This window comes from Molossus molossus, unplaced genomic scaffold, assembly GCF_014108415.1.
Source record: "Molossus molossus isolate mMolMol1 unplaced genomic scaffold, mMolMol1.p scaffold_m16_p_13, whole genome shotgun sequence".
Taxonomy (NCBI): Eukaryota; Metazoa; Chordata; class Mammalia; order Chiroptera; family Molossidae; genus Molossus; species Molossus molossus.
In genome coordinates this window covers 11737143-11754450 of record NW_023425348.1, presented here as the reverse complement: position 1 = coordinate 11754450, position 17308 = coordinate 11737143, and the positions used below count along the sequence as shown (strand labels likewise).

General features: G+C 47.5%; 1 protein-coding gene across 1 annotated transcript in view; it reads right to left on the bottom strand.

Annotated features, from left to right (window-relative positions):
* Window positions 1–17308, bottom strand: part of KMT2A (lysine methyltransferase 2A) — an 83408-nt gene that overhangs the window by 50603 nt on the left and 15497 nt on the right. Inside the window, exon 2 of the mRNA XM_036260227.1 lies at window positions 419–488. Coding sequence (XP_036116120.1) covers window positions 419–488 — 70 coding nt within the window. The remainder of the gene's footprint in view (window positions 1–418; window positions 489–17308) is intronic.

Here is a 17308-nt window from a genome sequence, read left to right as displayed (position 1 = left end):
TCAAATTATTCCCAAAGTCATATACGGGGCTGGGCAAAAGGAGGTTTCCAGTTGTTTGTATGGAAAATAATACAATAATAAATAATCATGTAAGAAGAAACGCAGTGTTTTGTGTGCTCACAACTGGAAACCACGTTTGCCCACGGAGCGGACTACCATATACTTCAAAATATGTGACTCCGAGGCTGCTCTCCAGGTTCCCAGTCAGTCCGTGGACATCGACCTCCCGTGACTCCAGTGGTTCCCCCAGGAAGAGGTCTGTTTCATAAGCCACTTCTTACTTAGTGTGAGGGAGAAGGAAGGATGTACACAAAAAAGCCCAAGTATTTAAGAACATCCTTTACATGCACACAGGCGGGGGGATGCCAGTCTCTTAGCAAACAGAACTTAAAGGCACCATGCACTTCTTTGGCCGTACCTGAAGGAGACCTTGCGGGACTTCGTACTCTGACTTCTTCATCTGAGCCAAAACCTAAGAACTGCTCATCCTACAACAAAGGAAAATTATTTTAAAATCAGAAACCAAAACATGAATGTGAACAAATCTTAAAGAAATGCCCAGAGGAGACACAAATGAATTTGAAAAATTAGCCTCTAAATATTAACCATCATCGTTGTCATGGATACTTAAAGTAACTGTTATTGAAATCAATGGACCCAGGCATTACAGCTTCATTACAGACAACAGGAACAATGCACTGAAATGTCATCTTCCGTGCATAGTACCCAAGGAACAGTCCTAAATTTCAAACTATAGATGCGGCCCAAAACAATTAAAGAACAACTTTAATTCAAGTAATCAAATCAGTACAATGGCAGACATATTCAGCCCCAATAAAACAAATCTTTTCAACAAGTAGTTAAATCTACAAACACATAAGGAGTAACGTAAACAGTATCATGATCTCTGGTTTACTGAATATTAATAGAGACTGAAGTTGCCATAATCGTCAGGTCCTTAACTCAGGAACTGACAGCCAGATGTGATTTCTGTACATTTGATTCTCAACATGCAGCTTATGGCCTCGTTGAAAGTGCCCTGTGATGAGAGACGTAATGGTGGGCAGCAGCACCTGAGAGGACCACGAACCGACCACAGAGGGTGGGATTCGTTCAGAAGTGATGCAGGGAAGCATCTTATGTTCGGTTATACTGAGAAAAGGCAAAAGGCAAAACCTTATTTCTAACTTGCAACCTGCCCTTTAAAATAATGCCAAGGATTGAACCTCCTCTGAACAAGCTGTCACAAAGATGATCTGGTTAAACACACTGATGAACTTGAAGCTCCCTGATTCAGAGACTAAGAGTTCCTTCCAGAGCCATGAGGAGCTCAGATTCCAGAAACAAAATCCACACAAACAAGAACAAAATAGAGGATGAAAGACAGATATTCTTGAACCTCCAATGTCTACTGATAAGCCCCAAACTAAGTCCCGACAAAGCCCAGGAGCAGAGACCACACATGTGTGGACACCTTTGTGGATTTTCTGACGCTGTTTCCCAGTGAGGGTGAAGCCTGAGAAGGTGCTGATTGGTTTACATGTCCTAACCAGGAACACGTGAAAAGACACATACACCCTTTCAGACAAATCAGCAGGTTCGGCTCTTAAATTTAAATGCTTTAAAGAGCAAAACATTTGGGGCCAAGACCTGGGTTATAATACAACTGAGAGACAATTCTCATTAGAATCTAAAAAGGTTCTTGCTCTTAGACTGTTAAAATTATTATTTAACTATTTAAAAAAAAACACTATAATTATCCTCTTCAAAGAGATTTCTTTGTACAGTATTATAATTTTAAGAATTAAGCCTAAATTTAAGGCAGGCGAAAGTATTTTTTACTCTCTCTCTCCCTCTCCCTTCTGCTCTCTCTAAAAAATCAATAAACAAACATTTTTAATGTACTTTTGGGCAGGAGAAAAGATATTTAAAATAGTAATCCTATAATGTACTTTAAGAAAAAAGCAGACAAATAAAATAGGCCATAAATTGCCTCAGATGCTTTAAAAAAAAAAAAAAATAGCCCTGGCCAACTTGGCCCAGCAGTTAGAGTGTCAGCCCTCGGACCAAAGAGTCACAGGTTCGATTCTGGTCAAGGGCATGTATGTCAGTTGCAGTTCGGTCCCCAGCCCTGGTTGGGGTCATGTGGGAGGCAGCCAATGTGTCTCTCTCACATCGATGTCTCTCTCCCTCCCTCTTTATCTGGAAAAAAAAAAAATCAATGAAAAAATATCCTTAGGTGAGGATTTATTTTATTATTTATTTTTCTTTATTGATTTGAGAGAGAGAGGAAGGAAGAGGAAGAGAGAGACAGAAACATCGATGAGAGAGAACACCGACTGGCCACCTCCTGCATGCCCCCCACTGGGAATCGGGCCCACACCCTGGGCATGTGCCCTGATCAGGAATCAAACCGGCGACTTCTTGGTGCATGGGTCAATGCTCAACCACTGAGCCACTTGCTGGGCATACTCAGGTGAGGATTAAAGAAATAAAAAAAAACAATAGCTCCAGCCAATTTGGCTCAGAGGTTAGAGCATCGGCCTGAGGACCAACGGGTTGCAGGGTTCAATCCCGGGCCCTGGTTAGGGTTGTGCAGGAGGCAACCAATCCATGTGTCTTTCTCACATCGATGTTTTTCTCTTTGTCTCACTCCTTCTCTGCCTTCCACTCAAAAAAAAAAAAAAAAAAAAAAATCAGTGGAAACATACCCTCAACAACAATATTAACAACAACAAAAAGAAAACAGCAAAAACCGACAGCAGGTTAGAGTTCAGCCCGGGCACCACGGAGTGAAGGACAGTCCGTGGCCTCAGCTCTGGCACGTGCGGGCTCTGTGACATCAGTCACCTCACTCACTATTTTTATACCTCAATTTCTTCACTGGAGTATAAAATGAATTAGGTAAGTTATCTAATTTATGTAAAATCACCCAGTAAACTATAAGACAATATCCCTATCGCAGTTCTATTACTGACATGGTTTTAGCTCTGAGGGACCAAATGACTTGCCTAACATCAGTTAGTTACAATGAACTTCCTACCAAAAGAGTTACTATTTAAAACTACAAATAACCACAGAACTTATATGCATGTACGCATAACCAATGGACATGGACAACAAAGATGGGGATGGGGTGGGGGGGATGGGGAGGAGGGTGTCAATGGGGTAAAAAAAGGAGAAACATCTGTAACAAAAATAAAATTAAAAAAATAATAATAAAATAAATTTAAAAAACTACAAATAAATATTTAAAGGAATCAAAGAAACCATCTTCAGAGCAAAATCTGCTATTCTTTCAGCTACTAGTAAAGTAGCACGATCCCCATTTTCAGATATCTGAAATTTCTGCTTTAATTCATCCTTTTCCTGCATTGCCCCATCCTCGTGGAAGGACCTGCTAATGTATGCATTTCAAAGACACCTGAGGGTTTCCCACACTCGCCAGGGAACCACACTGCTAAACGCATGAATCTTATGCGCCAAACACTGCAATGAGAGAGAGTTCTATCAGCTATACATACAACAACCAACAGGAAACAGGGTGAGGTAATAAGAAACTATTATTCTGGCCCTGGCTGGGTGGCTCAGTTGGTTGGAGCGTGGTCCCGTACTCCAAAAGGTTTCGGTTTGCCTCCTGGTCAGGGCACATGCAGGAAGTAACTGATCGATGTTTCTCTCTCCCCCTCCTGTCTCTCTAAAATCATTAAAAACATATCCTCGGGTGAGGATGAAAGGGAAATATTATCCTGTAAAAGAAATGTAAGAGACCCGCACTGCTAGGTTTACTATCAGCAGCCTCGGCCAGTAACCTTTATGCAGTGCACACTTTCGCAAAATGGAACTCCGCGCCCCTGACTGCAACGTGCTCCAAGCCGAGGGCCACTGGGCTGCCCGCAGCGGTTTCAGCCACTCTGCGATGTCCAAGGTTTGCAAGCACCGTGCTTCCCAAGACAGCAGAAGCCACGAACTCCTTCCCTGGTCGTGCAGTTGAAATAAGAGAAGAATGAGTAGTCAAAAAAGACTCCATTTCCACCCAAGAACTTTTTCTCTTTAAATATCAGTTGAATTCCTGAAGCATGCTTAAAATAGTAAGTACCCACTGTTTATGTAATCCAGACGGTTTGGCCAAAAACAAAAGCCATCACAGAGCTGAAGAGCTGTCTCCAGGCTTCTACCTCAACTTCCAAGCCATATATAAGAGCACTAAAAATTTAAAGAAGAACCAAGCTGAGCAAGCAAGGGAGAGAATTACGTGAGAGGGGCCAGCAGGGACGTTGTCCCTGCGTCTCCTCCTGACCCCACCATTCACGTTAACCCCTGGGGCTCCTGGAAGACTGAGCTCTGGCTTCTGGAGGAGTTCGACTTGCCTAGAAATCAGACTATTGCAAAATGTCCACAAAAAACAACAAAAGGAGCCCCAATTAAATCCATATTTGGTATTGTGGCAAACACCCTAACTCTGGGTACCCTGAGGAGACAGGGTACAGGAGACACCATGCTTCACATAACAAAGTCTTCCTGGGAGCCGGACCCCAACGGCCACTCTGCACGCATACTTTCCGTCTAATACCGCGTTGGCTGAGGACCACAGCATTCGAACACAGGGCACGCGCACGAGCCATCACACCTACTCCTCGACGGCCTTGGAGAATAGGTCTCTAATACTTCCACACTTTCTCATCTCCTTGTCAAGTTGAACACTATAAAATCCCGTTAAGTCATAATTAGCTTCCAGCGATTAAAATGCAAGGAAGGAGCCCGGCTGGTGAGGCTCGGGGGTTGAGCACCGGTCCATGCACCAGGAGGTCTCCAGCTCAATTCCCAGTCAGGGCACATGGCCGGGTTGTGGGCTAGATTCCCAGTAGGGGTCGTGCAGGAGGCTGCCAGTCGATGTTCCCTCATCAGCGATGTTTCTATCTTTCTCCCTCTCTTTCTAAAATCAATACACAATAAATATATTTATATCAAAAGGGGTATTCCAGCTGCAGAGGTCCCCCCTGAGAAGCAAGGGGTCCCAGCCCTACAACGGCTCCCCAGCCCAGGGTTCCAGTGCCAGGAAGAGATTGAGGCTGAATGACAGGCAGGCTGCTGGAGCCCCAGGCTGCTCCTCTTAAAGGGCCCGCGCACGGACTTACTCGAACTCACTCCCTCTGAGCCCCAGCATGGGGACGGCAGCTCGAAAGGCACCAGGGACCTGCGGGGAGGAGCTGAACTGTCCGGCGTCGGGGTGAGAGCTGGAGGGGCAGCTTCCCCCACAGGGACTGCAGGCAGAGCCCATCGTTCCTGTTCTGAGCCCGGACCCACAGAGCTGGCAGCGGGCGCCATGTCTGAGTCTCCATCAACCTGGCTCCTCATCTGCCCCGCCCTACCCAACTTGCCAGCCCCCCGAAGCCCTCCCCGGTGGCTTTTCCACAGGGACAGTCTGTCTTGCCTTGTGCTGCCAACTTTCCTAACGTGTCTCATGCAGGCTGCCTCTGGCCTCCACATACCCTGTCCTGAACCTCTCATACATGGCCCCAGGCCTGGCACTAGCAGCAGCCTGCCCTGACTCGCAGCTGGGCCTCTCCGGGGCACCTCCACGCCAGCGCAAGTAGCAGCCACCTGCAGATCGCTTTGTAGCTCATGTCGGGTGACCCCAGGCAGGGCACAGGTGGTAGCTGACCTTGGCCTGCACCTCCCGGAAGGTCCCAGAGCCAGCACACCCAGTGGACAGCTTCAGACCACGCTGAAGCACCACCCAAACACCTCCACAAGCGACACGCTCAAGGGGTGGACTCAAGCTCACTGAAATGGGTTCTGCTCCACAGCGGAGCAGTTCTAGAGGGTCCTCCACAGTGGGGCAACCTTGCAGCTCCTCAGCTGGGGGCAAGCCCCTCCGATCGTGTGCCCATAGTATCAAGGCTCAGTTACAACAGGACAGTGCACACAGGCCACACCGCACCAGGGACAACCAGCTCAGGTGACACAGGACACTGTGCTACGGGCCCTACAGGACACCTGCTACACGAGGCCACTCGACCAAGCCCGGGAGACACAGCAGCTCTGCCCAATTCATAGAAACAAACGCAGGAAGGCAGCCAAAATGAGGAGACAAAGAAACAGGTCCCAAATGAAAGAACAGAACAAAACTCCAGGAAAAGAACTAAACGAAATGGAGACAAGCAATCTACTAGATGAAGAGTTCAAAACACTGGTTTTCAAGGATGCTCAAGGAACTTAAGGGGAAAAAGTAGAGAAACTTAGAACTTCAACAGAGACAGGAAAAGTAAAAATAAAACTAGAAAACATGAAAAAAAACCACTCAGAAATTAAAAATTCATTCACTGAAATGAAGAACACATTACAGGGACTCAACAGTGGAGTCGATGAAACAGAGGATCGAACAAGCGATTTGGAAGATAAGGAAGCAGAAAACACACAATCAGAACAGCAAAAAGGAAAAAAAAAACTCCCGATGAGGACAGTTTAACCTGCCCCACAAGCTCAGTTGGTTGGATCATCATCCCAATACCCCAAGGCTGTAGGTTCCTGAATCAGGGCACATACAAGAATTGACCAATGAATGCATAAATAAGTACAACAGCAGCCTGGGCTGGAGTAGCTCAGTTGGTTGAGCACCATCCCATGCACCAAAAGGTCACAGGTTCGGTTCCCGGTCAGGGTACATACCTGGGTTCTGGGTTCGAGCCCTGGTCTGGGTGTGTGTGGTAGGCAACCGATCGATGTTTCTCTCTTTCTCGCTCTCTTCCTCTCCCATCCTCTCTTTAAAATCAATAAAACTAGCCCTGGTCGGTTTGGCTCAGCGGTTAAGAGTGTCAGCCTGCGGTCCAGAGAGACCTGGGTTCGGTTCCCGCTAAGGGCACGTACCTCGGTTGCAGTTTGTCCCCGGTCCTGGTTGGTTGTGCAGGTGGCAGCCACTTGATGTGTCCCTTTCACGTCCATGTTTCTCTCTCTCTTCTTCCCTCTCCCTCCCACTCTATCTGAACAAAAAAAATGGAAAAATGTCCTTGGGTGAGGATTAAAAATAAATAAATAAAATAAAATCAATAAAAATATATCTTAAAAAAATAATTGGAATAACAAAATCAATGCTTCTTTCTCCCCTCTTCCTACCTCTCTCTCTCAAATCAATTTTTTAAAAAATGAGGATAGTTTAGGGGCATCTGGGACAATATCGAACGCACCAACACTCGCATCATGGGGGCATCGGGGACCCTGGCGAGCACAGCAACACTCACATCATGGAGGCAGCGGAGGGAGACAGCAAGGGACGGAAAATCTATTTGGAAAAAATGACCGAAAATTTCCCTAACTTGGTGAAGGAAAGAGATACAGAAGTTCAAGAACCACAGTCTCAAATTAGATGAACCCAAAGAGGCCCACATCAAGACACATCAAAATTAAAATGCCAAAGATTAAAGACAGAGAGAATCGTTAAAGCAGCAAGACAAAGAAGTTAGTTGCCTACAAGGGAGCTCCCACAGGACTGTCAGCTGATATGTCAGGAAACTTTGCAGCCAGAGGGAAGTAGCAAGAAATATTCAAAGTGATGAAAGGCAAGGACCTACAACCAGGATTACTCTACCCTGCGAAGGACACATAATGTAGCTTCCCAGACAAGAAGAAGCTAAAGGAACTCATCACCACCAAACAAGCATTACAAAGCATGTTAAAGGGACTTCTTTAAAAAGAGAAAAAAATATTTTAAAATATGAACAAAACGGCAATAACTACATATCTATGAACAATTCCTTTACGTGCAAATGGTCTGGAGGCTCGGAAGACGTGGTGGCTGTGTGGGTGACAAACAGAACCCTTACTCACGCCGTCTACAGGAGTCTCACCACTTCAGGGTGAAAGACAGAGACCGAAAGAAACGGGTTCATGGAAAAAAGATATTTCATGAAAATGGAAACAAACAAACAAAAATTGCTGGGATAGCAATACTTATATCAGACAGAATAGACTTTAAAACAAAGGCTAGCCCAGCTGGCGTGGCTCAGTGGCTGAGCATCGACCCTGCACCAAGAGGTTGCCGGTTCGATTCCCGGTCAGGGCACATGCCCAGGTTGTGGGCCCGATCCCCAGTGGGAGGCATGCAGGAGGCGGCCAATTGATGTTCTCTCATCGATGTTTCTATCTCTCTCTCCCTCTCCATTCCTCTCTCTCTAGAAATCAATAAAGAAAAATATTTAAGAAATAAAATAAAACAAAGGCTATACTGAGAGAAAGGACCCAGCGATCCCACTTTTGGGTGTTTATCCAAAGAAACCCCAAAACACTAATTCAAGAAAACATACAGCAATATGTTCCCTGCAGCATTATTTACAACAGCCAAGACATGAAGCAACCTGAGTGTCCATCGAGAGATGGATAAAGTGCACACAGACAATGACTCAGACATGAGAAAGAACGGGATCCTGCCATCTGCAACGACATGGATGGACCTAGAGGACACAGTCCTGGTTGAAGCAAGTCAGAGAAAGACCAATGCCAGATGATTTCACTTCTATTTGGAACCTGAAAAACAAAAGAGATGAAGAAGCAGAACAGGGACAGACTCATAGATACAGAGAACACTTTGACGGTGGCCAGATGGGAGGGGGCTGGGAATGTGTGAAAAAAGTGAAGGGATTCAGAAGCACAAACTGGTTGATGCAGAGCAGTCATGGGACAGTACACTCACACAACGGAATGCTACTTGGCCATAAAAAAGAAATCTTACCCTTCCCTACAGCACGGATGCTTTTTGCTGCTGCTGTTAATCCTCAACCAAGGAAATTTTTTCCATTGATTTTTTTTTTTTTAGAAAGTGGGTGGAAGGGAGGGAGGGGGAAAGAGAAACATCAATGTGGAGAGAGACACATCGACTGGCTGCCTCCAGCACGTACCCCTACCAGCACTGGAGATTGAACCTGCAACCCTGGTACGTGCCCTTGACCGGGAGTCAAACCCGCAACCCCTTTGGTGCACCGGCCGACGCTCTACCCACTGAGCCACACTGGCCAGGGCTGATCTGGAGAGCATTATGCTAAGGGAAATAAGCCAGTCAGAGAAAGACAAGTACCTTATGATTTCACTTAAATGTGGAATCTAAAAACAAACAAACAAAAACAGAAACAGACGCATAGACAGAGACCAGACTGACAGCTGTCGGAAGGGAGGGTGAAGGGATTAAGCAAAAATCCCCAAGCAAACAAATACTCAACGTCATGGGTAGAAAACAGTATGGCGGTCACCAGAAGTGAAGGCAGAGAAGAGAGAGGATGTCGGAGAGGTTCAAGGGGGGATAAATGGTGGTAGAAGAAGAGCTGACTTGAGGTGATGAACACGCAATATACAGGATATAGAACTGTACCCCTGAAACCTATACAACTTTATTAATCAATGTCACCCCTCAAAAAAAAACCTACAGCAAAGGGAATATAGTCAATAATATCGTATTAACTATTTACAGTGTCTATATAGAGATAGATTTAATGGGGCGATCACTTCGGAAGTCATATAAATGTCGAATCACGCAGTTGTATACCTGAACCTAATATTATACATCAACTGTAATTGAAAAATAATATTTTAAAGAAAAAAATGCAATGGAGCTATCTAATGCCACTCCCTCACTGAAGTCTTACTGTGAAAATAACAAATGTATAGAATGTCTTTCTTTGTTACTCCTACCCCTAACTCTAGGGCAGCCAGTTATCTGAGAGCTTCTTAGTGTAGCTTGATTACTCAATTCTACCTCACTCAAAATATCTTTAAAAAATTTTTTTCTTGATAGATTTTAGAGAGAGAGAGGAAGGGAGAGGGAGAGAGATAGAAACATCGATGAGAGGGAACATCGACTGGCCGCCTCCCGCATGCCCCCCACTGGGGATCAGGCCCACAACCTGGGCACGTGCCCTGACCGGGAATTGAACTGGTGACCTCTTGGTGCAGGGTTGACGCTCAGCCCCTGAGCCACACCAGCCAGGTACTCATAAATATCTTAACATTTGAGGATTTTTATTTTAACACAGAATTTTAATTCTTTAGTAGCTGGTTATATTTGTAAGTGATGAAGCACTAGAAATATTTTTTTCCACAGGGAAACCTAAGAGAACCCCAAATAAGTATTTTTTTTTTAAATCCACACCGAAGGATATTTTTATATGTATCTCCAGACAGAGTGGGAGGGAGAGAGAGACACATCGACTGGTTGCCACCTGCATGACCCAACCCGCCGGGGCCAGGAACAAACCGCAACCGAGGTATGTGTCCTCGGCTGGAATCGAACCTGGGACTCTTTGGTCCATGGGCTAACACACTAACCCCTGAGCCAAACCGGCCAGGGCCCAAATAAGGATTAAAGATAATGTTTACATATAAAATAAAATGAAGCCTTTTTAGGAAAATACATAAAATTCTGTGTTTAAAAAAATTACGTACCACTAGGACAACTTTTCAAACAAAGCACGATTTCTTTACTTGTTCATTCGTTAAAAAGCCATTTAGAAACCGGTCAGTGGAAGTTACACTCTCTGTCCGGAAGGAACAGGCGCACGCACAACTTCAGCCTGTCTTGAACAGCCCAAGTCACAGTACATGTCAGTGAGAAGTCCCTGCCGGTGGCTGGCGGATTCCTGGGGGTCAGTCAGGGCACAGGCCTGGGGTGCGGGCTCCATCCCCAGTGGGGGTTGTGCAGGAGGCAGCTCACCCATGTTTCTTTCTTCTCACATGGATGTTTTTCTCACTCTCTCTCCCTCTCCCTCCTCCTCTCTCTAAACACCAATTAAAAATATTTTTAAAAAGTGTCAGCGCAGATAAAATACTATGTCATTCCTATTCTGGAATTTAAAATTTGCTTAAGTCTCGGAAGAGTTCATTCTTCCTCTAATGTTCGTACATGGTCCGCGAGAAACAGCCGACACCTTTCAAAATGCAACGTGTCGCGACGGCGCAGCTGCAACCGGGCACCGCCCTGGTGCTAGAACGCAGTCAGGTCATCGAAATCAAAATCGAAGGCAGTGATCGGAGGTGACTCAGTTCCTAATTCTGCCAGTGATCTGACAGATCCTCCACCAAAGGACACCAACTTGAGTTCCTCCCCTGTCCCAGACCCAGAGCGAAACCCCTCACCGGGAGCTCGTCACCCCCCAGGCTGAGGACGCGGCTCCAAGACCACTTGGCAAACTCCTCCCGTAGAGCTCGCCGCTCTGGTCTCAGACAAGAAAAGGCGGGGACTACCCACCCCCTCTTTCTTCTTCCACAAGAGCCCCCTGGGCACCCCGAGGGCACCTCGGACATGCCCTTTGGCAACCTATCTCCGCATCCTTGTGTCTATGAAATGTTAGTCTTCAGAGTTTGAAAAACCAAATTTCTTTTTTTTTTATCCTCCCAAGGACATTTTTCGATATTTTGCTCAGATAGAACGGGAGGGAGAGAGAGAGAGAGAAACATCGACGTGAAAGGGACACATGGAGTGGCTGCCACCTGCACAATCCAACCAGGGCCGGGGACAAACTGCAACCGAGGTACGTGCCCTTAGCGGGAACCGAACCCGGGTCTCTCCGAACCACAGGCCGACGCTCTAACCGCTGAGCCCAACCGGCCAGGGCCAAATTTCTTCAACTACAAAGGCTTATTGACTAATCAACTGAAAGTAACATCAATAACCACACGACGAAGCATCAGAACCACCCTGATCCTGTTCGACAGTCTTTGCTTTGGAGGCTTCCAGCTTTGTGGCATCACGTGTGGCTTCACCACGCGAGGCGGCCACGGGAGAACTAAGATAACCGCCACGGAAAAGCGCCGATACCTTTTGGAGGACACCTTTGGCATCTTGGCAGCTCCCGTTGGGAAAGAGCAACCCTCTCCCGTGGGAATCTGCTCCCGCTGACCACAGATCTGCATCGCAAGGCTGTGCCGCACCATGGCCAGAGCTCAGCACGGAGTCAGTGCCCACGAGCCGGGAGTCGTGCCCACGTGCTCGTCTCTAGGACACGCCCTCTCTGAGGCAGGGCAGTTTCACTCATTCGCCTTTGCATTTCTAGTATCTGGCACAAATCTGGTGCTCAATAAATGTTTGTAAAAGAAAACGTAACACATTAACAGTTTAAAAATATTAAGTATCTACCATGGTGATGGGCTGGTAGCAGAATATGCTAGTGGGCTCCAAAGAACTGGACACATGACACTCACTTTTTTTTTTTAATCCTCACCCGAGGACATTTTTCCATTTTTTGTTCAAATAGAGCAGGAGGGAGAGAGAGGGAGGGAAAGAGAGAGAAAGAAACATTACGTGAAAGGGACACATCGAGTGGCTGCCACCCGCACGACCAACCAGGGCCGGGAACAAACTGCAAATGAGGTACATGCCCTTAGCGGGAACCGAACCCGGGTCTCTCTGGACCACAGGCTGACGCTCTAACCGCTGAGCCAAACTGGCCAGGGCTTGACACTCACTTTTAAGAACACATAGGGAGCCCTGGCCCATTTGGCTCAGCAGTTAGAGCGTCAGCCCTTGGACCAATGTCTCGGGTTCAATACCAGTCAAGGGCACGTACCTCGGTTGCAGTTTGTCCCTGGCCCTGGTCTGGCCTTGCAGGTGGCAGCCACTCGATGTGGCTCTATCACATCATGTTTCTCTCTCTCTCTTTTCCTCCCACTCTACCTGAAGATAAATCGAAAAATACCCTTGGGTGAGGATTAAAACATAAAAGAATGGACAGGGAGAATGTCTTCAGGCTGGTAGGGGAGACTAAATCCATCCATCCATCCGTCCGTCCGTCCGTCCACCCATTTACAGTATATGTGAGTCATTTCGGGGTTGAGGGATGAAGACAGAGATAAAGGACAACGCCTTTAAGGACCTGGTCATCTATCAACAGCAGATGAGTCATCAGTGCCCCACGGTTCAGTGCCTCTGTGCTGGAGGAACGGCCACGGAAGCACAGCAGATAGGTGACTCACCCAGTTAAGGAGAAAGGGTCAGGACAGCCACTGCAGAAGAAATGAAAACTTCATCTCACTCCTGGAGGACGGACGGGGCTGGGAGGGAGGCGCTGCAGGCAGCGGGAACGCCACAAAGAGGCAGACGACAAGAGCACGGTGGAGTGAAGGTACAAGCAGTCAGTACGGCCACGGCCTGTGCTGCTGCCCGCAAGGAGCACGAGACACGGGGCCGGGGAAGATGCAGCTCACGGAAGGCCTCAACTGCCTCCCCGACTTTGGAGCTCTCCACCAAGGAGGTACGGGCCTCATCCTGAAGGCTGAAGATCACCAGGGACATTTTTAGGCAGAAGAGAAACGTGATGGTTAGATTTCCATCCTCAATGATCACTGTGGCTGCAGTGGGGAAGTGGAGATTGTCTGTCAGACCAGATGCACGGCTCTGGCTGGTGGCTCAGCTGCTGGGAGCATCATCCCCTATGCCAGGCGGTGGGTTCGATCCCCAGTCAGGGCACACACAAGAAGCAACTGATAAATGCATAAAGTGGAACCACGAATCGATGTTTCTCTCTCTCCCTGCTCTTCCTCTCTCTCTAAAGTAAATTAAAAAAAAAAAAAGTGAACCAGATGCAGGAATAATCGTTATAAAATGACTGCAGTGGCCATGGGGACTCAGGGGAAGGGCAGACTCCATAAACAGCCAGGAGGCAAAATGGACAAAGTTTTAATATCAAGGGTTAAGGGAACAGAAAGAAATCATCAAGACTTGCAGGTGTTTGGTTCAGGCTGATCAGGTTTGTGGGGATACTTACCAAGACTGGAAATACAAGAGAGGTATACAGGAGTGGGAAGAGAGACCACTTTATACAGCTGAACTTGAAATGCTTATGCAAGTTGTCTATAAGATACAACGATCTGGAGAAAATCCATCTGACCCACTGAATATATGAATGCTGGAATCACGCGTGAACGCAATGTCTCAGGGAGAGCACACTGGGAGAAAAGGAGGTCAACGGCACATACCCGAGGAAGACCTACACTTGACAATGTCCATGAAAACAGTAAGCCAAGGATGGAGACAGGGATGGAATGACCAAGGAAAATCACACATAGGTAAGCACAGAACAGCTAAGAACACATACCAAGGGATGGCCGAGTTGGATAGCAAAACCGGAGGTCAGCCTTGGCCGGTGTGGCTCAGTGGTTGAGCATGGACCCATGCACCAAAAGGTCGCAGGTTCGATTCCTGGTCAGGGCACATGCCTGGGTTGCGGGCTCAACGCCCAATACGGGGCATGCAGGAGACGGCCGATCGATGTTTCTCTCTCTCGTCAATGCTTCTCTCTCTCTACCTTCCCCTCTCTCTAAAGTCAATAGAAACATATTTTTTAAAAACCGGAGGTCACCTGCAACTGACCACACAAAGCCAATTTCAATGCCACGTTGTTAGAGGCAGGAGAAGCCAAAATGCAGTGGGTTGAGGTGTGTTTAGAAAGTGACAAAATGATGGTAGGTATCGATGCCTTTGGAAGAACCGCAGTTATGCGGGGAAGGAGAGAGAGCACAAGGTGGGAAGGACCAGCCTGGGAGGGTTCTTGTTTTAGTCCAATGAGGAAGACATTCAAGCCCTCGAAGCAAAGCAGCAATAAATGGGGAAGGGAAAAGGAGGGAATGCATACAAAGCACATGAAGGGGAATTCACTGCCACTAGGAAAGGGACTGAGCGTGGATTTAGTTGCAGGACAGATCATAGGCAGGAGTCAGCTTAGACATTCCTGTAAACTCACAATCAAAACTTGGATAAAACGGGCATTTGTCAGGTGAGAAACAACAGACTTCTTCAGCTTCTCCAAAAGGTTCACAACCTACAAGTTTCTTAAAACGTAGCCCTGAAGGGGATGAATCATGGACAACGGCTGATGAAGAATAAACGGGAGGTCCTGCTGGTGTTTCTCAGTGCTTAGAGTGCTGGCCTGAGAACAGAAAGGTGGTGGGTTCGATTCTGGTCAAGGGCATGTATCTGAGTTGCAGGTTCAATCCCCGGCCCTGGTCCGGGTGAATGCAGGAGGCAACCAATCGATGTGTCTCTCACACTGACATTTCTCTCTCTCTCTCTAAAAATCAATGGGAAAAAAATATCCTTGGGTGAGGATTAACAAAAAAATAATAAAGGGAGAGGGGAATAATGGGGAGACGTGGAAAACCAGATGCAAGGATTTGTGGAAACTGATCTGATCGGAAAGGGGTGGCCACGGCAAGGCCACGTTAAAAGACCAATGAGTGATCAGAATCGTGCTCAGTCCAGGATGGCGTGGCCAAGGCTGATACCATAAACAACAGGAGCGTAACTGTGCTTGAAGTTTATTCTGGAAATGGTGCGTGCACATGCACACACACATGCACACATGCGCGTGCACACACACACGGAATGAGGGTAGGAAAGAGACTGAATAAAGGGAGGCCAGAGAGCAGTCTACAGCCATAACGCAAACGTGACTGGCACTCACTCACTCAACGAGTATTCACTGAGGACAGCCAGGCACTGTTTTATACTCTGAAGATACACAGGTGAAGGAATGACAAAGTCCCTGCTCCATGAGGCTACGAGCTAGTAGAGACAGAAAGTAAATCTATAACAAATAAAGAAGCTAGGGCAATGAGGAATAAGAAGGGTTAGCTGTGGGGTTATTTTCACTAAGCAGTCAGGAACGGGTTCTCTCAGGTGACAGAACCAAGAACTGGCGAACTGTGTGCCACAGGCCGGAACCTATTTTTGTTCCGCCAGTGAGCTAAGAATGGTTTTTTAACATTTAAAAATGGTTAAAAAAAAAAAAATTTGTCCACATGAAATTCAGATTTCAGTGTCCATAAATAAAGTTTCACTGGCACACAGCCAACTCATTTGTGCCTGTTTCGTCTGTGGCGGCTTCTGCAGAACAGCAGCGCTGAGTCATTTAAGCAGAGTCTCTGGCCCTGTGCAGAAGAAAACTTGCTGAGTGCTGCTGTAGACCTCAATGAGAAGCAGACAGACATGTAAAGACCTAGGTCTACTGGTGTTCTAGCCTGACAGCAAGTGCAAAGGCCCAGAGGCAGCAACAAACACGACGTGGAGGAGGCCGAAAGGCTGGCTCTGTGGACCTGGCAGAGGCCAGGCCATGCGGGCAGTGTTGGCCACAGAAACGAATTGAGAGTTCCTGGGGGTGGAGAAGGGATGGTTTTAGAGGGAGGGAATAGCACCCTGGCCGGTTTGCCTCAGTGGTTAGAGCATCGGCCCGCGGGTCAGAGTCCAGGGTTTGATTCTGGCCAAGGGCACGTACCTCGGTTGCAGTTCAATCCCTGGCCCTGGTCGGGGTCCTGGGGGAGGCAACCAGTCGATGTGTCCCTCCCACACTGATGTTCCTCCCTCTCTCTCTTTCTCCCCCTTCCCCCTCCCAGTCTATGTAAAAATCGATGGAAAATACCCTCAGGTGAGGATTTAAAAAGAGAGGGAATAATCATCTTTGCCTGGCTCGCTCCTGGAGCACACAGCTGCTGTTGAAGAGCCACCCTTAGTGAGGGAAGGACGCAGGAAGCAGACGACCAGGTAGCCAAGAGTCTAAGGCCCACGTCTGGGGCTCCGGTGGGAGAACCAACGAGAGGACCTTGGATTTACGGTATTTCGGAGGTCGGGTAGAAAGACTTTGCTGATGGGTTCTTTGGACTATAAATAGAGAAGAAATCAAGGATAACTTAAATTTCAGGCCTGATCAATGGGTAAGTAGCAAAGTCAGCCCAAAACCAGGAGAAAGGAGAAAGTGAAGACTTTTTGGAGGCGCCGAGTCTAAGGCAACGACCAGGTGCACCCCTACTTCCTGGCCTGGGAACAGGGGTGCCGCCTCGGAGGGTGGTCCAGATCAGCTGGAGTAACACAGGTGAACACGGCCTGGCCCACAACAAACACTCAACCAGTGCTCACCGCTGGTATTATCAGCCAAACGGAAATGCCAAGTAGGCTCCTGGGCACACAGTCTGGGCCGAGCAGCAGCAGTCAGGGTTAGAGAGAGATGCAGCGACCCTCGGCGTTGGGATGAGGTCTCCCAGGGAGAGTGTGTAGACGGAGACGGTGGCCCAAGCAGAGGGAGGCCATACAGAATACTGAAAATTAATAACCTGCGCGTTCAGAAAGCAGCAGGTCGGGTGTAGTGTTACAGAATCCAAGAAAAGAGTGTTTCAAGAAGGCAGCGGTCAGCTGGTTTGAACGCCGCCCAAAGGGCTAATAGGATGAGAACTGAGACTGGTGCACTCAGCCTGGCCAGAGCCCTCAAGGACCTCGAGAAGAGATTTTCCAGGACTCACGGGGATAAAAGCCAGCGGAGGGGCTGACACGGGGTAA